This window comes from Clupea harengus, chromosome 19 (genome assembly GCF_900700415.2).
Source record: "Clupea harengus chromosome 19, Ch_v2.0.2, whole genome shotgun sequence".
Lineage (NCBI taxonomy): Eukaryota > Metazoa > Chordata > Actinopteri > Clupeiformes > Clupeidae > Clupea > Clupea harengus.
Genome location: NC_045170.1, coordinates 22,696,383 through 22,722,059, shown reverse-complemented (window position 1 = coordinate 22,722,059; position 25,677 = coordinate 22,696,383). Strand labels below are relative to the sequence as shown.

The following is a 25,677-nucleotide window of genomic DNA, read 5'->3' as shown; positions in this document are numbered from 1 at the left end:
GGATTGAACATGATCCTACTTGTCACTATTACCATGAGCATAGCCTCACTACAAATGCACCAAATTGCAGAGATTAAACTACGGGGATTGTGTGGTGATAAAATGTTAAAACATACTAAAAACGGGTGGGATATCTGTAAATTAGTGACCAGTGGATATAAGCATCATACTGTTAGGACAATTATTGATTATGGTGGCATGACACTGTTAAACTGGTAAATGACTGTCATAATTCCTTATGACGGTGTATGACATCTGCCATGACATTTTAATAACGTGATTATAAAAGTTTTATGATGCAGTGTTCAATAGTTCAACAGTTACCCAATGCCTTAAACTTCCACTCCAAACTGATCCCAGTACAGTTGCATCACGGCCAACGAAGTATCCATTTGTACAATTTCTAACCTTTTGCCCCCTGCTTCTCCTAGAACTACCTGAAGAAGGTAATCTCATCATCTGAGCCCAGGGACACGCTCTTGGCATTCAACGCGTCAAAGCTTGCCAGGTGTCCTCAGTGGGAGAGGCTGAGTATTTCCCCCTTAAGCTACTGTTTCATCCTCCTCCTCCTGGTGGTCCGTGAGTGCTGCATGTGTCAACCTCCACCCCCCAGCCTCACACATCAACACTGTGTGAGTTCTGTAAACAATTGTAGTCCTCATCATTATCTCAATTAGAGACCAGAAAACAGTTAAGATATTATCGTTACTTATGTTTTTTTATTCTAAGGTGTGTTCTGATCTTAGTTGAAGGAACCTTGAAATTACTAACTACCTTTTTGAAGTCAAGCCCGATCGTCTAGATATCCAGAACATGTGGATTTTGGGCGTCCATCCCTCCTTCTGGCTGGCACTTTTGATCCTTAACTATAGTTACACTGCATCTCAACATTACAGGTATCAACTGTCTCGACCTGAAGTAACCCTGGTTAAGTGTGTTATTGTATATCTTCACTCTAATCTCCAGCTGTGAGCGAAACCACATATCTGTGGATGAGGTAGTAGGAGAGGAGCCGTGCCCAGACCAGCAGATAATTTCTCTCAGATGGTCGTCCATTTCACCAATGGCAAAAAAAGAAAACCCTCCCTTCTCTTCAAAGTGTCTGGCGGGGTTTGCACATGCTTCTCCGTATGTGCTCTTTGACAGCTTCTAAGAGAGAACGAGAGAAAGGCTTAACAGCTGTGACGGCCTAGCTCACACCTTCTGGCCCAGAGCCCGTCACAGTTTTGATGACCGCCCAGGGGGGGATTATTTTGATGTGGCAGCAGTGAAATCAATCCACCTGTTTGCGAGCACTTGTTTTTCCCCTGGGGGAGTTCGCTCAGCTATTGACATGAATAGGAAAGACGGAACAATGGGCGACCTTTTCAGGAAGAAAAACATGTGGCCTAATCATGTCATTGCTCCACATGAAAGGCCACTCCTTGCCAATCATATTAGCCTCTAATCATCCGTTGTATTTGTGTATTTGCGGTAAATTCTACTGTTGTTGTCCCATGTCGTCACGGTTATCGAGTAAACACGCTCCTCACCATAGACATATATATATACATCTATGCTCCTCACCATTTGATCCCCTTTGTTACGTCATAATGGCTCAAAAGTATCATTCCCCCCTCGAACAGCTGTCCCCTCGCTCCAACAATGCACCCCTGGTGTAAGATTACCTGTACATATTTTCTTGAAACATTCTTTAGTAGTCTCTGGGGTATCCGAGGAGGCTGAATGCAACTCAGAGAGCTGACGGGGAGTTTTCCTCCCTGATGTTTCTACCACTCGTCACTGAGTAAGACACAACAACATGGAGCTTCCTCTAGCAATCAGCGAATGCTAATGCCTGCTGGATTACCTGGCCTTGGCTCTTTGAGTGGTATGATTTGTGTTAGTAAATGGCCAAAGCTGGGAATAAAAAACCATTCAGGTATTTGTATGCAATAACCCTCCTCACGTCTCATGGTAGACCTTTGGAGGGTGCATCCTGTCCTCTGCAGCGTACGATGGGGAGGAGGAAGAGCGACTGCTTTTTCCTTTACACTACTCCACACGCACACACACATGTGCACACACACATACATGCACACACAGAGACACTGCTTTCCTCATCAGTGCAACAAGGATATGATTTATTTCCTCCTTGCCGAGAGAAGCAGGCCGTGTGTTTAGTGCAGGTATGCGACAAAAAGAAAAGAATTTGCATGCTGCTTTAACCGTGAGACATATTGTCTTGTGGCGTCACCTTTGCGTGCTTTCTTTGTCTTGTCGATGTGACCTTTATGCCAAGGATGACAGTCCACAAACAATCACTCGACAGGTTATGAATCTTGGAAATTTAGTTTCACTTAAAAAATACCTTTCACTATTGTTATATAACAACAGATGACTCAGTTATGGAAGAAAAGGCATTCTGTTTGTTGAGTAAGATGTGTGTTGTGTTGTTCCAAAGGCCTCCAAATCAATTCCCATGCTGTGGGAATGACTCTTGTGCAGGCACTTGCTATAGCCTACAGTATGTGATCCGATCTGGTACCACCACATCTGTTGTAGTTTATGAAATGGTGTTTGCAGCCATCAGACATACATGCTATTTGTAAGTATTAGTGCATGGGAAAATATTGCCGTATGAAATCTATCATCTCAATACATCTGACTGGGTCCAAAGCCAACAGTCTATTTCCTCATCCGCTTGGCAGTTGTAAGCAAAGGAGTATGAGAAAAAGATGTTTCATGAAAATGACAACAGTCATTCTCCCACAACGATAGAATTGCATACCAGCAAATCACCTTGGATAAAATCGTGAGATAAATGAGCCTTGAAAAAGACACTAGGTTCACTGTGACTGAGGACATTTGCAAAAGAACTTTCAGCTCATTAACCACCATCTCTGTTTTCCCACAGTCTTGCTCACCCCCTCCTGTGCTTCTGATATTGAGGCAGCTAGAGCAGGCGAGTTGATTTATTTCTCTGGCATGTTTCTCCATGCTAGCATCAGGCTTCTCCATGCTAGCATCATGCTTCTTTCATAAGTTACTCAAAAGGGACGCGCACACACACAGTGGACTACAGTGTGATTAGGCTAGTGCACTCAGCTGAGCACTGATTACTCTCTGTGAGAAGGTGAAATCTGCCTTCTCACCGTGGCACAAAAAAGGGCTTTTCACACATGTTGCTCTGCCAGAGACTAGGTCTCCCCTATTACAATGGTAGGGTCCGGGCTCCCCCACGCCAATGGGAATAATTGGACCAATTAAGCCCCATGGGCAGCCTATTTAAAGTGTGCCTCATTCTTAGCAGAGAGAAGCACTGGAAGAGAGAGGCTTGCGAATTTAAAGGACTTACCTGGTGTAAGGATAAGTCAGAATTGGGTATACGGTTTTTAGATGCGTGAACACTGCCTAGTTTTTGTTGCCTAGTTTTCGTGCTTAGCATGTGCCTAGTTGCCTAGTGTTTGTAAGTAACTTGAGTACTTTGTATGTCTTTGATTTATGTTCGTTCATTTTGTGTGCACTTGTTTGGGGTTGATGTAAAGAATTCCCCATGTAAATACATAAGAGATACAGTATATTTTATATGGAGCCGCCATCTCTTGCACTGTGTTCTTCCCAATGTGGGGTGGCCACTCGGTCCCTCACACCCTCCCTCTGCTCATCGGGCCTCTACTGACAAACTCCCAGGGAACCCCAAACAGATAGAGACTACCTATTTGACTGCAGAGAGTCCTTATCTGATGCAGATGCGCTCTGTTAGCCGATCAACATACCTTCAGTGAGTCATGTCTGTCAGCTAGCCAATGACTGTGGAACAAATCTAAGACAGTTCAGATTAAGATCAGTTGCCAGTCAGTTGCTATATGGAAGGGCTGCCTCTGTTTTTGTCTTTGCCTTCTCTTGTTTTATTTCCCCTGCTTTACAGGGACACAGCTCCAACAGAGTACTAGTATTAGCTCTAGTATTAGAACACAGCCGTTCTTCCCCTACGGCCAGATGCATTTGAGGAGAGATTAACCTGTAAAAATGCCCTTTAAAGGTGGCTTGAGGCACAGACGATACAATCTTATCGGAGCCTCCATCTTAAAGCAGCTGCAAGCACCATATCTGTGTGTGTGTGTGTGTGTGTGTGTGTGTGTTTCTGTCTGTCTCTCTCATTCTGTGTGTCTGTCTGTCTGTCTGTCTGTGTGTTTGTCTGTTTCTCATTCTCTGTGTGTATGTGTGAGTGTGTGTCTGTCTGTCTGTCTGTCTGTATATCTGTGTGTGTCAGCAGCTGCAAGGACAATGTGTGTGGGTGTGTGTTTGTCTGTCTCTCTCATTCTGTGTGTGTGTGTATGTTAGGTGAAAATTCACTCTTAAGTTATCTCAGGACTCCGGAGTTGTAGATCAGTATATTTATTCAATAACAATTGCAATTGGGATCACTCCCAGCACAAGGCTGAAAGTGAAGCAATTTCACAAACAGCCCACAAGGTTTATATACTTAAGATTTATCTAATGCTGATGCCATAAATGTTTAACATCACAGTCAAAATAAAGTTCTCGACTGAGCTTCTTGTATCTTCCCAGGGTCGAGAAAACAATAAGTGGCGCCTGTTAATCAAAGTTACACAGGAACATAGAAAAGCCATGTTCCTGTTAACATAAGCATACAAGGTAATTATTAATACAAGGCACTTAATAGATATATTCTAAAGTCATTAACAGTGTTTGGTAATTATCTCCATCAATCCCTCCTTTTATCCGTTTCAATGGATAAACAAAATTACAATCATAATCACAAATCAACATTTCTTAAGCGTCAATATACATTTCAATGGATAACCTCAAAATCATCACTCTGAGCTTCATCACATGGATTTTCAGAACAGAGATCATTACTGAGCATCACTCCATATCATAAGTCAATCATTTAAAATGTCATCATATTTCTCATCACACATTTGTATACTTTGCATTTGTAAGCTAACATAGTGGGCGTCAACTGTATGTGTGTCATTTGCCCGCCTAGGCTTCAGATAACATTTGAACAAGCTCTCTTTGCTGTGTCCTTGAAGGCCTTCTGCAGAACACATCGGCTGTTGAATATTACTGGGAAGGAAAATGTAAACAGTCTCTTTGTGGAAAGTGTGTTTGGGCAGTCTGGTTCACCCATTTTCACCACGGATAATCTTTAGGTAGGCCCCATCGCGGATATTTGACCAAGACCGGTTCCTGTTGTGATCAATATGCTAACAGTCCCAAAATGTAGAGCAATACAAAGTTCCACACATTGTTAATTTTTTCCCTTGTAACTCCCCATGACTTCACAGAGATAGGACCGCCCCGCCCTCCCAGTACACACTAGGCTCTTCTACCCCACTGGACAGTGTTGTTTGCTTCACCAGGTTTGAGACGAAAAATTGCCTAAGGCAAAGAATCCCCTTTGTAGCTGGACTTCTGTCACAGTGGGCCGGCCTTGGAAAACTGTAGAGGAAGACAGCTCCTATCCTCTGTCTCTCTCTAAGGAAGGCTTATTTGTTTACAATGTGTTAGATGTATCCAGGTGGCTCTCTCCGCTATCTTGACTGTGGTAGATGTTGACAGTAGCACTTGGTATGGTCTGTCCCACTTGGGCGAGTGGCAGTGTTTTCTTTTGAGGCTGTTGATTAGGACACAATCTCCTGGCCCAACCTTGGTTTCAGCCTCACAGGTTCCTGTGAAACAGAGAGTTCTGAGAGCATTTTGCTAATTCACATTTTTGCCATATATTCTGCAAATGTATATTCAATCTCTTTGTCTGTTTCAGCAAATGGTTTGAGTGCTGAGGCAGTGTAGGTTCTTCCATACATCATTTCGAACAGTGATAACAACATGCATGCTTAATTTCACTCTTGGATTCTCAATTTGCTTTTAATAGTTTGGATTTAACTCAATCAAATCAATAATGAATGATTAAACATCTTTCTCATAAAATATAAATAAGAAGTAAAAATATATGCTTACGATCCCCACTTATTGAAGCATGTTTTCACCATGGCTCAATATTGCAGCATATCTTTTAGTATTGTGAGATCTAATTCTTCAATTGTGTATGTGTCAGATGGTTGTTGCGGCCTGGTTAGTGGCCTTGTCTGCTTTGTGGTTTCCCAATGAAACCGGGTCTTTTGCATGTGTGTGCGAAGTGCAATCAGGGCAATTAGTTCCGCTGCCTGTGCGGAATAGTGTGGAAGTAGTGGCTGTGTGTTCAATGTTTATTTGCTTGAACCATCAACAAACAATAGTTAAATCAGCTTTAGGAAAAGGCATATCTTGTAGGTCAGCTCTGGCTACCATAGTTTTTAATCTGTCTTTGCTACACAATCATGTGGATTACCATCCTCTGCCGTAAGTAAAAGTGTAGCTGGGTTAAATGTCACGCAGTGCTCAATAGTGATATGAGGCTGCGAGAGCAAAACAGTCATGCAAGATAATTGTCTGGCTGGTGACATGTAAGCATGTGGAACTTTCAGTGTAAGTGTCTGTTTAGTACAATAGGAGCCGAGGCCTGTACCGCCAAGGCTGCAGCCACTACTGCTTGTAAACATTCAGACATTGCTTGGGCTACTGGATCTAGCCATGTAGAATAGTATGCCACTGGTCTCAACTTTAAGTCCCCACTTATGCATTAACACAGATGTCATATAACCTTTTTTACAGTCTACAGCTTGTACGAATGGCTTGTCGTGTCTTGGATGTGCTAAGACAGCAGAATTGACCAACAGTTGTTTTATCTGTTCAAATGCCTGCTTTCCCCAGCTGACATAGGCTAAAGTAAACTCTGCAACATTTGTGTTTCTATTTTCAGACTCTCATAGTTTGTTCTTGAGATCGCAATGCTGAATCAACCCGAGCCCGACCAGAGGTCCCCCGTCTCACTCCTTTTGTGAGGAGGTTAGGGCCAGGGAATTTCCCTGGGGTGATCAGTCCCCTACTGGTTCCGGGTCAAAACATCTCAGTAATACGAAATCAGTCCTTTAATTACATAAATTATGACTATAAATTATCTGTGTTTTACCCATTGTAGAAAGTTCGTCTCAACCCCACAGAAAAATAACACACAGGAGTATCTCTAACTCTTTTTCCTTTATCTCTTAAGGAGACTGGAGATAGCTCTTCTTGTTTCCCATTTTTATTTATTTATTTGACTAGACAGGAGTATCTCTATAACTATGTTTTGTCTCTTAAGGAGACCGGACTATACCAGGAGTGTCTCTAACTCTAGCAAATTCTTTAGTATATCTAAAACAGTTAGTATCAACCCAATCAAACACGAGGTAAAGGGGAATGGATATACCTTTAAGAGACTTCTCCGGAGTTGTCTAGAAATAGGTCTAGAGAGCTTGTACAGGCTTCAGTGGCCAAGAAGATTTATCTCTCATTTACCCCACATGAAAACAACACACAGGAGCATCTCTACAATTCTTTCAGGAGGAAAGAAATTAGACTCTAACTCCTGCAGAAAAATAACACACAGAAAAACAGACACATGAGCGTCTCTAAAAATGCTTCCAGGAGGAAAGAAATTAGACTCCTGGCTATGTTTGTCCTCTAGCGCTACCAGAGGACCGGAGGTAGCTCTCCTGGAATATACCTACCCGTATACCCTTGACTATGCTTTTGTCTCTTAAGGAGACCGGCTTTGCCTCTTAAGGAGACCGGAATATACACATGTACATTCCTCGCTTTTGTCGACCGGAGCTAGCTCTCCCAAAGAACCATATACTCACGTACAGCTCAGAGTCCAATCCCCTAGTCCCATCAGATTCTGTCACTCTCAGCTCTCCTCGCTGGCAGACCCTGGCCTCCGTCCAATTCAAGTTGGAGGACTTTAGAAAAAGGAGTCTTGAACTCCCCCGTACGGTTTAGGTCCTGATGATTAGCCCAGCGGGGAGAGTCGATGAGGTTGTTGGAATAGTATTTAGAAGATAGTCAAAGGACTGGGAGTATTCTGTAGCCAGAGCCTCCTGCCTCCCGGATGTGTAGTCATCCTCTTCTGAGCAGCCAGGTATGTTCATATTCTCTGAATGTTTGGATGTTTCATATGTTTCTTTTATATTTTTTAACTTTAGATTATTCACTTTAGACTCGTTTGAATATGTAACTGTATATATAACCTGACAAATACATTTTGATACTCTGACCCACTGAGGGTCTTCTTAACTAGGTAACGGTGTTTCCGCAATGACTGGCTAGGATTCGTTCCAAACTGAAAAGCAGTAATGTAAGTCTTGAGGTACCTGGCTAATCACCTGGGCTAGACACACTGCAACAGAACTGTTATATTATATTATTCAGCGGTGGATTGCCGTCCAGCCTCTGCACTGGACCGAATGGTTATACTGAGATCATACAGCAGCCTGGCACTCGGTCCCTGAACCAATTCCGTCTAACATGCTGGTAAGCCCCGTAACAGCACTGTAGCCTCTGAGTTAGTCTCCAGAACTAGTCACAGGTTGTGTCTGTGGAATATGCCAAAAGATAGAAATTGGCTGTGCCAAAATCCTGTGCAACACTATTCCTACAAGAAACCAGTTATTAAAAAGTAAGAGGGATATTTGTCAAAACAGATTGTAGGCATCTAAAGAAATGACCCTAGGTCAGCCTACCTAAAGGGTAGCAATATAACATTAAAAACCAGGAACTAAGGCGGAGTTCCTAATTGAGTGGAGTCAGATTAATTAAGTTTTACAGGGTCCTTTAATAAATATTATATTATAAGCGCAGAGAGACGAACGCGCAGAAACCTTCGGCCACTACCAGTTAAGCCATTGGTGTTGGTTGGGAACGTTGGTCTTTACACGTTATATATAAACACGAGAGGAACTTTTTCTCATGCTCTGTGGTTACATATCTGTTCATGAGTGATCATTCAAAATTCAATCAGAAACTGTCCAAGGAAATTCAAGAAGGGAATAAAAAGGACATTGCATTTCCAAAAGGATTAGGTGCAACTAAAATGACTATGCACATATACTACTGAGCATGCTAACACTACTACTACTACTACTACTGCCACTACAACTACCACAACTACAACTGCTACAAGTAATGATTGGATCAGTATGCACTTAATTCTTGGACGATGAAATTCACACCTTTGTTTTGTCTCAGAGGCAGAACAAGAAGTAATACGAACAGGAACAATTACAGCAGGAACCACCCACATAGCAAAATAGATATCCATCGATGTCTGAAAGGCGATCTGCTTCCTTGTAGTCCCTGACACACATCACTTACTTATTCACACTGTGCATACCTCACACTCGCTCTTTGTACCACAATAAGATGCAGATCCTGTGTACAATGTATCGGCCTTGTCCAGTGATTGTCTTAAAGTGACAAACATTGACTTCGCAAGCACCTATCAACTAACCAAAATAAACAAACCCACTCTTCTCTTGAGCGATGATTGCACTGCAGGCAAATCTGTACGGTTTGTACGGTTACCCGAACACTACCATGGATATTTGTGTTTGACCTCGTATTTCCCAGCAAGGACAAACAAGCAAGCTCTCTTTCCTGTAAATCAACATGGCACCTGCACTCTCCTAATCTCCACTTTCACCGAGATGCATATTAAATAACGCCACATGAAATTAATTCAGCCCACTCCAAAGGTGGGGTCATGACTGTGCTGGGAGGATTACGTCGGATTTTATGACAAAGCTGTTTGGTTTCGGATGGTTTTAATTAAATGATAACGGCCCCTACGTTCACCGCTGGGTATTTGATGGTTTGCGTATGGTTGGATGCTGTTGTCATAACTTGGAATGACTGAAAAGGGTCCGGGGATGTTTTTTTTCCAAAGCAGTTATAAACTGTGTTGAAATGGCATCATTTGAGAGTGGAAAAATGAGCAGAGAGATGTTTTCTGCCAAAGCTGATTTTTACACTTAGTTTAACATAACTGTAATGCAGAGAACTGCCAGGGAAGCAGAGCATGGGTACTGTTTGGTCAGGCTTTGGGACTGCATGCCAGATATGAGACCACATTCATCAGACTTGGTGTATTTTGAACAGACTTTCCCCACAACTGTATTCAGTCAAGATTTGACTGGCTCTTAAGCTCAGATTTTCTTTCAGCTGTCAGAGCAAGGATCTCTCTCTCTCTTTCTCTCTCTCTCTCCATATTCCATTCGTTCACTCTGCTCCCAGCTGCCTGTATATAATCTGAAACCTCTGGCTTTTGCTGTGGAGATTCAAGAGGAACATTCCAGACCTGACACACACACACACACACACACACACACACACACACACACACACACACACACACACACATCTTAAACGCCTTGATGGTTTACATTAATAGCACGGAATACAGACTCATATGTGTCTGTGGTAATAATTTCTTTCAGGAGTGGAGCGGAGCGCGTCTCCAGTTTCCACTGCTCTCGTGAGTATGGGCGCTTGCGTAAGAGCGGCACTGAATGTAAATAGCAGGAAGAAGGAGGAGGTGAGCGAGTGAGCGGAGCAGGGCAGAGAGGAGCAGCTGGCTTGGGCCGCGGGAGAGCCTCCAGACGCAGGGTGACATAACACTCGTGCTGCACAGAATTCACACCGCGCCCATGGGGCCAGGCCTCACCATCGGCACAATTCTGGGAATGTGTGTGTGGGGTTTAACGGCGCCTTTCTTCTCTGGTTTCCCCCCCTCCGCTACCTACCTGAGACCTCTCACACGTCCGGCGAAGGCATCACAGGGCCTCACGGTTCGCAGAGTTCAGGGAAAGTCGTCGCTTCAGCGCTTTTTACTTTCTCTCCTTCCTTACGGAAGATTCTCAGACATCCAGCGACGGCATTCCCGTTTCTTTTTTCCAGTGAGCTGTCTTTATAAAATGCAATGCTCACAATTTTTGATTTATGATACAACTTTGTCAGATTTATACATGATCCTCTTTTAGTTGATAGCATCTGCGTTGTGACAGTTTTAATCATGAAAGGCTGCATTCAAATAAAGTTGACTTGACTTTATTGAGATGGTGTGTAAACTGCCTCATAAAATGCTAAAGCCAGATTCTGAATTATCATAACAAGGAGGTAGTCTACAGTAAAAAAAAAAAAAAACAGTTCATTTGCAAAAACAGATTGAATGAATGAATTATTTTGCTAAATTATTTTTTTATTGTGCATTCCAGGCAATATCAATCAAACTGCAGTTGGGCTGTTTTGATTATAAAAAAAAAATCAATAAAATAAAAAGTTTATTCAAAATATAAAAATGGCAGATATCAGTTTTTGCAAATGAACTCCTTGAATATTGTACATGATGGGTGTATGTGTACAGCTTGGCCTTAAGTTTGCTCTTGCTTCAGTTCCAGAAGCCGCTACCACCGGTTGCCAAGTCCATGTTCAGCAGACGTTGTGCTGTTTGCTCAGACACAAGGAAAAGTGACTGCAAACACGGAAGGAAAACAAGAATCTAAATACAATGGCTGTCAAAAGCATTGGTGACGCACTGATGACCTGCTCTGTTGATATCTCAACTGGTTAAACAAGGTGCTAGTAAGTCATGGTTTAAAGGAGCGCTGCAGTATTTTTTAACCTGGGCCCTATTTTCCCTTCTTTCTGGGTCCAAACTATTAAAATCGGTCCAGTATTTAGTTAGAAAGCTATAACCAGTAATAGCAAAATGGCTGTTGAATGTAATCAAATGGGGCAAGCATTCACATCAAAGTAAACCAATGGTTTTACCACTTACAGTCTCATAATGTTATTATAAGTGTCTGACAACATGGAAAGGATCCCTACAGAGATAGACCCGTGTCTGTTTACCTCAGTAACTGTAAAGAAACTGTAGAAAAGTTTCCTGCTTCCGTTTCGCTCCAGACTCACCGTGTGAACTTGTGAAGAAATGTGCTTGATACAAATACAGTACATTTATCTGTTGGCCGTATAGCATTTGTCTGTGACTGTTCCTGTAAAGCAAAATATCCACTGTAAGGTTATACTGGTAGCTTGCGTATGTTTGTGTATACTGTGTTGTGCTAAAATATCCTAATCCCCCCAGATCACATCCTATGGCAGTCCGTGTGCCTATACACAAAGTCCCCCTTGAAACCGCCTAGACCATTTGACTTCAGGCCAGTGTACACAACTGCAAAGCATGTTTTTCTCTTATTCCACAGTAACAAATCAACTGTTCTCCTGGGGTGTCCTGGGGTATGTGTACAAAGATAATGAATAACATTTACAAATGTGAAAGAGAGAGAGACTGTCAGTGTGTGGGACAGTGTGTGTGTGTGTCTGTGTGTCTGTGTGTAAGGCTAAGTATGTGTTTCTGTGACTGTTTGTGTAAGAGAGAGATCGTGAGAATGTGAGAGTATGTAACTGTGTCAGAGAGAAAGATAGACACAGAGTGTGTGTGTGTGTGTGTGTGTGTGTGTGTGTGTGTGTGTGTGTGTGTGTGTGTGTGTGTGTGTGTGTGTGTGTGTGAGAAAGAGAGAGTGCAGTAGTCTTATCCAGAGGCCGACCAGCTCAGGTTTGTTGCCCAAGCCTAGATCCCATTTCAGCTAAAGCTGCCCTCCAACTGGAGTTTAGACAGACTTCCTCTATTCTACTGTGCGTGCATCCAACAACGCCAGCACAACCCACCCAGCCCCACGGCTCCTGTGTCACAGTTATGTTGCAGCACGTGGGGGTTTGGGAGCGGGATGTAATCATGGCTGAACCAGGAAATACATTCTAGTCTAGTCGCACTCAGGCACGCCCTGCAAGCTCACAGTCCTATTTTATCAGCATATAAAAAAGAAGATGTGCGAGTGTGAAAGAGAGGAACCGAATGTCTTTGACTTGTGTTGTAGTCTAACTCCAGATTAGATCTCCATTGTCCAGTGTTGACATGTTCCGTGGCATTCTCCGATGAGGGAGCTGTGTCACACTATCAGTGTGCTGTGAGGTGGTTAGCTGACATCCTCACGTATCCTCACCACCCACTACTGACATCCTCACGTATCCTCACCACCCACTACTGACCTCCTCACATATCCTCATGACCCTCTCCTGACCTCCTCACATATCCTCATGAGCCACTACTGACATAACAGCAGGAGTGCAGGATCAGTGTCATGAAGCTTCTCTCAGCCCACATGGCCAGGATGGAGTGGAAGTATAGGCTGGGGACTTGCTGAGTTAGGCTCACTGTATCAAGGTTGGCATGTTATAACTGAGCTCCCTCTCTGGTATCAGTGCTGTTTGTCACAAAAAAAAACACACACACACACACACACACATACATACATACACACACACACACGCAGATTTGCTTCCTTATTGAAATCTTGTTGAAGTATTCATGTTGCAAAATGTAGCAACAAGTACATCAGATACTGCGCTTTATCACTGAAACATCTTGTACACTCCGGCCATCTCTGTCACTGCAGTGAACCATGTGTGGCACACTTCATTTGACACACGCAGTTCTATAACTTTGGTGTTCCTGAGTCATGTGCTGCCATAGCGAAACAGAAACTGATGGCCACAGCAGTGTGTGAAACTCAACTTGGAGCAAAAGGTGATAAAACATGTTCGGTTTCAGATAACACTGAACCCCCCAAAAACTAAACAAAACAACAAATACTGCTTAGAAGTTGTGAAGTCCACCTAAACAAAAAATGAAATACCTCTTATGTATTCCTCAAAGAGTTTGTGCATTTGTGTGTGAGGGAGAGCGAGAGTAGACAAGGTGTGGCTAATAAATAACGAGACTATTATTACGAGTATGCATGTGTATAACACGTTTTCCTCATTATAATTGAATAACAGCATTAGTGCAGCATTATTTAAACGCCACACCTCGTATAGACAGGCTGTCTTAGTCTTTGTGTCTGTGGGTAAATATGCTCTTCAGAGGTTAGCGTGCATGCTTGTGTGTGTACTGCTTCAAAAATGCTGAAACACAAAAGAACGAAAACGTACGTCAAACACTCAAGCAACATACTGAGCTGTGTAAGACACATGACCTTTTAGTTTGTCATTAGAGACTAAGGATGCCCATCCTCTCTGGGTTATGGGGAAACTCTCTCCATCCCTCCCTCCCTCCATCCCTCCCTCCTGCTGATGATGGCTGTCTACTTTATTCCACTCCCCCTGCGGGCTCGCAGCGGTGTCGGCCCCGCCGTGTTTAGAGGCCTGGCCCTTTGCCATCAGCCAGCAGCTAACTGCCCATTTGAATAGACGCAACACCACTCCCAAGTGTGCTGCTCGGGGCGTGACGACGTCGGTCAGGACCTTCTCTCTTTTCTCTTTTCTCTTTTCCTTCGGCAGCATAGTGCAATGCAGCACGGCCGTGTCGAGCCATTGAAGGCAGCCAAAGCGTGACTAACATGACCTGAAGGATCTGTGTCTCCTTGTCTCACATTCTTCCTCTTCAGAGTGTTTCTCTCTTCTTCTTTTCAGGTTATTGACGTGCCTTTGGCCGCCCTCAGAGAGTACACACACACAAAGGCCCTTATTTGCCTATGTATTTGAAACCTTTCAGAAAGCCTGTGTGTGTGTTTGTGTGTATCTGTGTGTGTATCGAGGTAAGCTCATTAAGTCAAGTCGATGTAGTTGTGGTCTGTGGAAAATACGATCAACATTAGTCAAGCACACTATCACAACAGCCCCCCCCAATATGGCCAGTCAACCAACACCAGCGTGCTCAGACCAGGGTTACCACATAATGCCTGGAAGCCTATCAAGCACAATAAATCCGAGGCCTGTTAGAAGAGGTCGGTTGGAAGTTGTTTAGTACAGATAAGAGGACAATGGAGACCCCCCCCCCCCAGCTTTTGGTTATTATTAGAGCGTTGACGCAGGTAGCTCATCACATCACTGCTGTCTGCCTTGCCAACGGGTCGCCGAGTGGCTGAGTAGGAGATGCGGTTGCCGGGGGAACCGGTGCTACTTAACACTAGACCTTTCATGCCAGCCTTTTCCCGTCCGCTCTCTTTCATAGTAACGCCCCGGGCTGTAAACACCTGCGTGGACAAAGTGTGAAATGGCAACACAAACACATAGAGTACACACAATAACCTCAGGAGCGGATGTTTACCCACAGACACTTGAACTTTATATATACTTTCTCTTTCTCCCTCATCTCAAGACACTTCAATTACCGATGACACAGAAGCATACCCTCTTGCTAGACTTAATGGGCCTGTTGTTATATACAGCAAATAAGAAATGAAGGACTTTAAGATCAATCAAAACTTAAATTCTGCTGTATGTAATTGTCATCGGAGAGGCAACAAATAACCATTTTCTTTGTTGATTACGCCAAATGGTAACATTGCAGAGGCCTCCATTTAGGTCCATAAACAAGGCTACATGTGTCATTACATGAATTCCAACCTAAATAGAGTACAGTAGAAAACAAGTTATTATAGTGCAAAAGAAAGACACGATTGGCCAGTGTAAAAGCCCACATGGGAGATCTCATACGGACATAGCACACACCACGACTGTAGTCAGATACACTAACATAAGTGGAGCTAACTAGTGCATCAAACATCAAATACACACAGATGAAATAATAACAGGAACTCATGCATTTTAGGGGCGAATAATTCACAGCTTTGTCATTCACATCAGCACACAGAAGCGCTAAACACCATCCTGTAGGCAACTCAATTATCAGTATTTCGTTAAAGTTGGCATATGTGATGATAATTCAAACATATAAAGATCTTTTCTTGGTTTGACCGGTCAATTATTTTCATTCATAGAGCGCTACATCTTATTGTAAATTGTAAGTTGACAGATGTGAAGAACGGGGAGTGGAATTTCCACCTTGGGCTATAACTCACACATTCCGAAATCTTTGCCTAGAGGCTCCAAGGACATGTAACCACAGACATGAGACCCATCTCTAAAAAGACTTTCGCCCTAAGATGCTCTTGTGTTTCCTCTCTCATATGTCCTCTGTCCTCCCTCCTCGTTCTCCTCTGGCAGCAATTCAAGAAATGAGACATCCTTGATGACGTCACACTTCAAACTATTTCCAGGTTAGGGGCTCGAGGACAGAGGAAGCATGCACATAACTGTAGGGGATGTACCCTATATACTCTTGCTGTCCCTCACAGTTAGAGCCTACTGTACATGAGTAAGTCTAACGAACACATAGGTATTCATTTTTCTTGTGAATTTCACCATTTCACTATTCGAAATCGTTGCTACATGCCAATATAACATTTAATTTCACATCAAATCACTTTGTGAAGGTGTGTGTGCATATGTGTGTGTGTGTGTGTGTGTGTGTGTGTGTGTGTATGTTTACTGTAAGTGAAAACTAGCTGTGCAACATAAATAGTAGTAAAGAGCTTCCCACCAAGGAAAAGGCCTACCAGAGAATGTGATTGGGGAACTAGTGCAGACAGAACTGTTTCACATCCTTTGAAGCAAGAAGTGATAGAACATGTTAGACCACAGATGACATCGAACTAATTGAACTGCATATATTTTCCATATATTTGATCTCCCTGTCGTTAAAATAAAGAAACACACTGTGAAAAGTGTCCTCTCAAACCGAAATGTCAATTTGACATACATGCCGTCTGCCACCGCAGCGACCAATGAGCACATCATAAACGCTGACGCAGAAGACGTGGGCGTGTGCTTGCGGGCGTCTCTTCTTATGGCTGTTTGACTATTCATATATACCTCCTCTCCTCGACCAATCGCTCTGTGTCTGTCCATCCCAGCTCAGTTAAAGCCTTTGCACGCGCCGTTTTAACGCAGTTTATGAACAGAAGGTCCAGCGCGAGGTGGATTGGGAATACAAACTTAGTTGCACACTAACTGTTTTCGACGGTTCTCATCATCCAATAATTCTCGGGTTCGCATACGTTTGTGGTCAGCGGGTAACAGAAGTTGCACATTTGTTTTTTTCTTTGTCTTGACACAGTAAAGCCTAAACGTGCTACAACTGTAATGCGTGTAGAGGTTTAGGATGTTAATTTCTCCTCTTGATTGAACTTAAAACTTCGTCTACCGACTGTTGTTAGTTGTTGCTTGAGAGTGCCCCCCTGAGTTTAAGAAGTCTATTTGATAGTTGCAAAGTTTTCACGCGATAACCTCGCCATGTCCTCCGGTGATGCCTCGGAGCAGAGTCGGCGATTCTGTATGTTGTCGTGGGAGCAGGTGCAGCGACTGGACTCCATCCTCGGAGAGAGCGTGCCCATCCACGGACGTGGAAACTTCCCCACGCTCTCCGTGCAGCCCCGGCAGATCGTCCAGGTAAGCTACAATGACGGATGCGTTGCTGTTTAAAAAAAACATAGTTTCCAACAGCTAACGCACCAATTTACTTACCGGCTAGACACGAACCACAGTCATTTGGAAAACTGTTAAAATTGTTTCTGTTTATGAAGAGACAGATAATGGCGCTGTCGGCAATTAGACTACTCTTAAATGTTTACTCGTTGAATGTATGATGCGTGCAACAGTGTTGAATAAGTTGATAACTGTACAGAGAGAAATGGTTGAAATGCAGCGTAAATGATATCTCTCATTTGTAATCGCATCTCATTTTATAAGCGGAGATAAGCTAGGCTGGACAAAATTCAGTAGTTCAGCGCATTTCACCGATATTCTGCCTCAATAATCGATTCATTATTCTGCCTAGAGGTGGCAACGTAGCCTGTATTTATACATCAAACGTGCATTTAAAAAAAAAAAAAAACTGAAGCCGCCAGCAGTCCTGTCGTGTAAATGTCAAATAATATCCTTAGCAGTTCGTTCTTGCTTTAACTACATACGAGTTTTATTACATTTTAATTCACTTAAATGTGCGATAGACATTTATTGAACTATATTTTAGACTACCAAAGTCGTCCAGATGATGTAATATGCCAATTAAACACTTTCCACTGTCTAATTCTTGAGTTGACACCACAGTTGAAATTTCAGAGCAATTTGAGGGGAATTATTTTTACGCACGCGAAGGGAAAGAGTGGCAGATTTATACTGGTCTCCGTTTTGCAGAACTTTCTGATCGAGAGCAGGCTTACTAAATAGCCATTTTCTGTCTTTCCATCTCTGGTTTCATATTCATCCCCTGTCAGAAATCACAACTGTTGCTGTCAGCTGTTTATTTACATAGACTTTCCAAAAAAAGAGAAAGGAATGGAAAGTATAACTCTTAAGACGGAACTGTCCAGACCCATACACTGCCATCTGCATTAAGCATTAGCAGATTTTCTCATCCGTTCGCTTCCTTCCTCTGGAAAGCTTGTGGAAAAATGAAAACGGCACCAGACCCTAAACCTTCTTCCCACGACAGCATTTTTTTGTGGTGGGGGCGCAATGGAGACAGAGTTAAGGGATGCTGAGATGGGGGTAGAGGGGCTAGTGGCTGGAGAGCTTTCAATGGGGATGTTTGTTATGGCTTGACAACCCACTAATTTGTGAACGACATCTAGTAGCAGTGCTGCTTCATCCCCTTTATAAACCCTGAGAGTTGTACTCAGATCTAACACCCTGCTGCCTACTGATCTACTGACCTCTTCCACAGAGCTCTTCCCCAAACTAACAATACCACCAATATACTTGGGCGATGGAGGGGGTTAGTTATAGTAGAGTTGTTCATGCATAGGCACATATCTGTGGTTTTGCAACGGCCAAGTACAGTTTATCAGCAGTGCCTACTCCTTGAAGAAGTACCTATCTGGACTAAAACATCAAATATGAATGTGAATGCTTCAGTAGGGTTAGTGCTGAAAAGACCGCGTCATGTTTTTGATTTTGGTATTTTGTTTTGGCTTCACCTAAGCACGTTAAGCATTAAGGTTTTGGTTACACAGTTTATATTACTTTCACCAGATGCCATTCTCTTGGCAGGTAGAAGTGCCTTGTTTTTTTTTTTTCATTTGTTTTTTGTTTTGTGGTGCGACGGTAAATCTGGATTAGTCATTCTCGTAACAGTAGACTTGTGGCTCAGGGTTGGGCTGACATGGTATCGCTGTGCTGACAGAGGACCCGATGCTGGTTGCCCCTCTCTCCCCCTTCGCTCTCCCCCTCTTTCCCCCTCTCTCTCCCTCTGTCTCTCTCTCTCTCCTTCTCTCTCTCTCTCTCCTTCTCTCCCTCACTCTGTTTTTCTCTTTGTATCAATCTCTCCTCCCCTCTCTCTTTCTCCCTCTCTCTGTCTTTCTCTCTCCCTTTTCTGTCTATCCCTCCCTCCCTCCCTCTCAACCTGTAAACTAACTCCTCAGGCGGTCTATTGTAGTCGACAGTGACTGACAAGCCCATTCCACACCTCTTCAGCAGGCTGTGGGTAAACAGGTTGTTCTTACCATTGTATGCCTGGCAAACAAAACAAAACAAAAAAAACACACACCACAATGCCTCTGAATTCATGTAACACAGTAGCAACCTCTTATTCTGCCAAGTGTAAGCTACAATGTGTACCAGGGTGGTTGTTGACATGACCACCCAACCTTTTGGAAAAGTAAAGGAAATGCCTAATATAATTCTAAAAACTTGAACTTGAAAAACAATTACCTTTTTCTCCACTGCCCGCTGTGCCTTTCGATGATGATTGTTTTGGACCCGATGCCAGCCAGGGACCCATAAGCCTCTCATTCATTACAGCTGGTCTTGGCAGGACCACGTGCGACTGGCTGCCTGAAGCCCCGTATTGGTGTCTGGGGGGCAGTGCGGCTCCAGAACCGCCTGGCCCGTCTTCCCCCTGCAAGAAGCCATAAAACGGAGTGTTAAAACAGCCCCCAACAATTATGCAGCAAATAAAACATGCAGAAAAGCTATGCCACTCCGACGCGAGGCGGAAAACAGACGGCGCAGAGGGGTGTGATTCGCCAGGGCGATGTCAACACCAGACGGTCTCGTCTGTTTGTGGTTCGTTTTACGAGTCTCTCGAATGCAGTTGTCGGAAGTTTGCTCCCTGTTGCCCAGGTGCCTTGGCCCGACGGAGATATTACCACATGTGGACAAGTGGACAAGGCCAAGTGTCAGGTTCTATCTTTGTGGTTCTCCTTCTGTCCAGTCCTTTCCAAAGACGATACCACGTCATGGCATTGCCTGTTCTGTATATAGCGGGGCCCAAATGTGAATGCTACTGTGTACCATGATTGGGGCTGGAAGTGTTTACTGGGGTCAATAATGTGTGTAATCAGATTCAGAACAGGACTATTACACACAGCAGATACCCAGTGATTACACACGCTCTTATAGTCCATCTGTTAACGTCTCTCTGTTTTTTTTTCATATTTGTACAGTTTTATGACAGTCGCCATCTGGTTGAAGGCCTGGCATTCCCAATATAAACACACTCCTCTTCAGAAAACCTGAGGCATGGATGACAGTCGGGTAGCTTCGTTTTGTTGGAAATCCAATTCCTTGTAATGTCATCCCAGTAATTGATCCCTTTTGAAATTCCAGCCTTTATAAATTGACCTTTCGTTTATGTTGGAACTATGTTCTCACTCGATGTCTCTTTTACGATGATGTGTCATTTTTCACGGTAACTGTTTTTCCAGAAGCTGAGCAGTTCCTTTTTTTCCACCTACATCTCAGAAAGGAAGAGAGGGAGAAAAAAAAAAAAGGTCGTTGTGTGAAGGCTTGAGTAATAACTCAAGATGGTAGCTAGGACCATAGACTGTCTGTTCACAGAGCCAATGACATTTGGGCACATTCACGTCAGGCTTCTAACAGTGGCTACCATAACTCAGTGCTTGCGTAACCGTGGCAACAGAGAGTCCAGAATACTCACATGAACCTGGGTACAAGTGGAAAGGAGAAAAGAGGAGAAGAGATTACAGGAGAGCAGGAGACAGAGGAGAGGTGATGAGAGGAGTAAAGGCAAAAGAGTTAACGGTAGAGGAGTGGACGAATAAATGTGCGGAGAAAAGACCACAGGAGTGGATTTGGGAGGAGAGGGGAGGGGAGGAGAGGTGAGGGTGACATCAGTCCAAACTTATGAATGAGGAAAGCATCCAAACGCTGGAGTGTTGGCAGTGCCATGCTTCACTTGAGCGGCACCCGGGCCATTGAAGGTCTAATGTGCCCAAAGCTGGCACCGTTCCCCAGTGGGGCCTCTGCGCTCCCACTGCCTTGGCTCGTCTCGAGGGCGACCGGAGAGGAAATCCAGTGTAATTTGTTAACTATGTCGCCGGTGAATCACACACATTGGGAAATGGGAACGACCGGAGGAACACTAAACTAGTTCCCGCTGGGAGACGCTTGCCCTCTTTTTTTTCGAGGAGGGAGGGGGGGGGCCAAGTAGAACCCATTCACCTACTGAATGTGTCTTTGTGCTGTGAAATGAATAAGTGGTAGCTTCTTGCTAAATGTTCAATTCCCACTAAGCACAAAATATACGCAGCAAATGCAAGGCAAAATAAAAACCAATAGAATCCATATGGAGAGTGTTGAGAGAGACGTTTATTTATTTAATTAATCATTTAATTTATTAGTGCAAATGAGAGGGATGCTTAGTGACACACGTGTCTGTGAAATGGTGACCCATTTGTTTCAAGCCTACTTCTTCCTACATTGGTCTTTGGGGTCAGTCTCAGTCAGTTGGAATGTGCTCAGTATAAGGTTGCCAGGATCTGTTAGATTAGTTTGATGGACATCAGTCAGCTTTTCAAAGGGTCAGGAGGTGTATCATTGTCCATAAAGGATGTGTGACCTGGGAACTGAACTTGCATTTGAATTAAAGTTACTGATTGGCTGGTGTATTTGGTCATTTAAATACTATTGAACCGATGGGAGAAGCAGAGGCAGGTCAAAGGAAAGGATCTTCAAGGATTGGCCCAGTTATTTGTTAACTGAGAATGATGGAAGAGTCTAAAAGTATTATAACGTCTTTCAAGACACAAGTAGCTTTAAATTTAGCATCTCAGAAATACAGCTTCTGTTGGCAGATAACCAGCGTCTTGGCAAATCAAAAAGTAATTTATAAGAGATCATAGGAAAGATACTCGATATGAGACAATAGTAAATCTGAAAGCAAACTGGTTTTGTGAAGGTGAACCATGTGAAGGTCAAGGGATCCACAGAGGGTTCTGTATGAACTCTCCAGGTCAGGTGGAGGTCTTCCAGTGAAAATGGAAGTTCTCTGTGTTATCCTTTCCCAGGGATAATCTTTACGCTTAGAAGGAGCTCAGACTCGACTTGGTAAAAGGATATGGCTCAGTCTTTTCTTCCATGTTGACTCAAGGTTGGACCGTGTGTGTGACATCCCTTATATTACAAACTCTGAGTTGACAAGGACGAGAAATTTCTCGAAGCTCAAAGTTTCTTTGCTCTCGTTCCCTGCCTAATGAAAAAGTTAAAAGTCCTTTTCACTATACCATACTTTCCTCTCCCTTGCGTTACTTTGATATAGATGGAAAGGTTCCTCTAAGTTCACATTTGAGCTCTCCGGTCTCAGGTTCTGCTGGTAATAAATTCACAGCCTGGAGCTGTTTTTCACCGAACCTCATTAATCCCCATCCTATTACATTGTCAGGGCCTATCATGCAGTTACTGCACTTGCTGTCTGTCTGGCTGCCAGAATCCCAAGTGCGTTTAAATGGCACCATTATTTTCCATGCTATTTTTACGTTTCATGCCGCTGACTGTTATTTTGAATGATGTGCGATTTGTAATATGGGTCTGAAATAGAAAACTATAATGGGCATCTGGGACAGTGCTAGCAGTCTACAATTACACTGAATCAGATCAGAAAAAATACAAAAAGAGCATATCAGACTGGAACATTGGAACTTGTTTGTATTTGTGTGAATGATACATTTCTTTATTGTGGAACCGTAAATTAACGCGCATTTTTCAGCTATCTTATGCACTTGGAAATGATACAAAAGGCATTAACGCTTTGGCTCCCTTCAATGATTCACAGCACATACTTATCCTGTTCCCCTCTCCCTCTCTACCCTCTCTTTTCCACAGGTGGTCCGGGCGCGACTGGAAGAGCAGGGCGTGACCGTCCGTGATGTCAAGCTCAATGGGTCAGCGGCGAGCCACGTGCTGCACCAGGACACCGGCCTGGGCTACAAGGACCTGGACCTGATCTTCGGTTTGAACCTGAGCGACGACAAGACCTTCCGTCTGGTGAAGGACGTGGTGCTGGACAGCCTGCTGGATTTCCTGCCGGTGGGTGTTAGCCGTGACCGCATCACACAACTCACCCTCAAGGAGGTCTACGTGCAAAAGATGGTGAAGGTGTGCAATGACACGGACCGCTGGAGCCTGATCTCGCTCTCCAACAACACCGGCAAGAACGTGGAGCTCAAGTTCGTGGACTCCCTGCGGCGGCAGTTCGAGTTCAGCGTGGACTCCTTCCAGATCGCTCTGGACTCACTGCTGCTGTTCGACCGCTGCTCTGAGACGCCCATGTCTGAGAGCTTCCACCCGACCGTGGTTGGCGAGAGCATGTACGGTGACTTTGAGGTGGCGCTTAGCCACCTGCGCGGCAAGACCATTGCGACACGCAGCCCCGAGGAAATTCGCGGCGGCGGCCTGCTCAAATACTGCCACCTGCTGGTGCGGGGCTTCCGTGCGGACTCCGAGCCACACATGAAGTCGTTGCAGCGCTACATGTGCTCGCGCTTCTTTATCGACTTCCCCGACATCGGCGAGCAGCAGCGCAAGCTTGAGGCGTACCTGCAGAACCACTTTGCCGGCATGGAGCACAAGCGCTACGAGTGCCTGGTCATGCTACGGCGTGTTGTGGACGAGAGCACGGTGTGCCTGATGGGCCACGAGCGCCGCCAGACGCTGGCACTCATCTCCGCGCTGGCACTGCGGACGCTGGCCGAGCAGAACGCCATCCCGGCCGTGCCCAGCATCACCTGCTACTACCAGCCGGCGCCCTACGTCAGGGACCTCAACTTCAGCAACTACTACGTGGCGCACGTGCAGTCGCCCGTACACTGCAGCAACAGCTACCAGACGTGGCTGCCCTGCAGTTGAGGAGAGGGACTCAAGAAAATCAAGAAAAAAAAAAACAGAACGGAGAAGTACAGAAACAGAAGGAGAGAAAAAAAGGGTGTGTGTTTGTTTGTGTGTTTGTTTGAGAGAGAGATGGATAAAGGCAGAATAGAATGCTTTGAAGCTGTTAGTTATCGTCTTATGTATAGAGGGGTTATAGTACGGGATTCAGTCCATGTGTAGCATTGTGGAACTAAATTGTGGGACCAAATGAGGATGGAGAAGGCAAAATAAGAGAGAAAAAGAAGAAAAAAAAAGATAAATTTGTGTTTTTTTTTTTTCTTTCCAAATCTTCATGTCACCCACCCCACTAAGTTATAAAGATGAACACTGCTGTAAATTAGAATCGAGCCATTGTAATGTCGTTTCTTTCTACATGTTCTCCTAAGATGTTGTGATGTACAGAAAGAGGAAAAGAAATCCGTGAATGACCCAGTGGTGGGTGCAAAGGGACAAAGCTAAAGCACTTTTTCCCTGCCTTCTGGATATGTGTAACGTTTATCAACATGTACGGTTGCTTTAGCAAATGTATATAAGTTATATGCTATAGATCTTTTGAGCGAGAGAGAAGACGGGTCAGAAGACCGAGTTCTGTTCTGACTGTGGTTGCATTTAAACTTATTTTTATTTGAAGAACTGAGGACCAAAGAATTTTCCTTGTAAAAGTGGAATGTTGCTTTTGTCGCCTCCCAAGTGCCTGAGACCAACCAACTGACATGAGAAAACTGTACATTATTTCTATGTAAATTAAAAACTGTCTAAAATTTTCAACCCTCCATGCAACTCTATGGTACATTTTTCAGCCTCCAGGGGTTGGGTTTATTTTTTTATTTTGAGAGATTTTTAAAAACCATGAAGGTAAATGCTCAGACTTGGGCTACCATTACCTCACACATGTGCTAATGCGAGTAGATGTAATTTAAGCTGAAGACGCAGGAGAAATGTCCCCACCACTTTTTGCAATCGCCAATTTGATCCCCACTACTTTTGACAACCGAAAATGAAATGACACCACAATGAATGAGCACTTTGTTTGAGAAGCTTTCTAATCACCAGTGGATAGATGATCAATTGATAAACTAAAATGAAAGTTGTGTGTCACAATGAAGCCTAGCTATTCTTTGATGACCCCAGACCTATATGCCTTCGTGCCAGTGTATCATGTTGCCTGCCATCTGAAAAAAAAAAAATGCTTTTCTATTGAAAGTCAGAAACGTTATGTCTTCTTCCCGTAGTGTGCTTTGAAAATGCTCTAACAGGGCGTATGAGTGTTGCTACCATCGCGATTTTTATTTGGTTTGCCAAGTCGAAATACAAGAAAGTGTTGCAGCGCTACAAATATCAAATACAACTAGAAAATGCATTTCCTGAAGGAAATACCAGTGCATGAAATGCAAAAGTTAAGAAAGGAAGAAGAAAAGAAAGAAGAGTGAAAGAAGGAAATAAGAAAGGAAAGAAGAGTGAAAGAAGGAAATAAGGAAGGAAAGAAGAGTAAAGAAAGGAAAGAAGAGTCGAAGAAGGAGAGAAGAAAAGAAAGAAGAGTGAAGAAAGGAAAGAAGAAGGAAAGAGGAAAAAAAGAAAAGTATAAGAAGGAAAGAAGAGTGGAAGAAGTAAAGAAGAAGGAAAGAAGAAAAGAAAGAAGAGTGAAGAAAGAAAAGAAGAGTGGAAGAAGGAAAGAAGAAAAAAAAGAAAAGTGAAAGAAGGAAAGAAGGAAAGAAGAGTGAAAGAAGGAAAAAAGAGTGG

General features: G+C 43.7%; 1 protein-coding gene across 2 annotated transcripts; it reads left to right on the top strand.

Moving 5' to 3' along the window:
• The first annotated feature begins 16,699 nt into the window (after positions 1–16,699).
• tent5bb (terminal nucleotidyltransferase 5Bb) lies at positions 16,700–24,710 on the top strand. Of its 2 annotated transcripts, XM_031586292.2 has the most exons (3): positions 16,700–16,844; positions 17,092–17,220; positions 22,894–24,710. In XM_031586292.2, the coding sequence occupies exons 2-3, from the start codon at positions 17,107–17,109 to the stop codon at positions 23,914–23,916; spliced, it is 1,137 nt and encodes a 378-aa protein (XP_031442152.1). In that variant the 5' UTR covers positions 16,700–16,844; positions 17,092–17,106; the 3' UTR covers positions 23,917–24,710. The 2 variants fall into 2 exon arrangements, with proteins under 2 accessions (XP_031442152.1, XP_012686976.2); XM_012831522.3 differs by lacking the exon at positions 16,700–16,844 and having other exon boundaries at positions 16,862–17,220.
• The last annotated feature ends 967 nt before the right edge of the window (positions 24,711–25,677 follow it).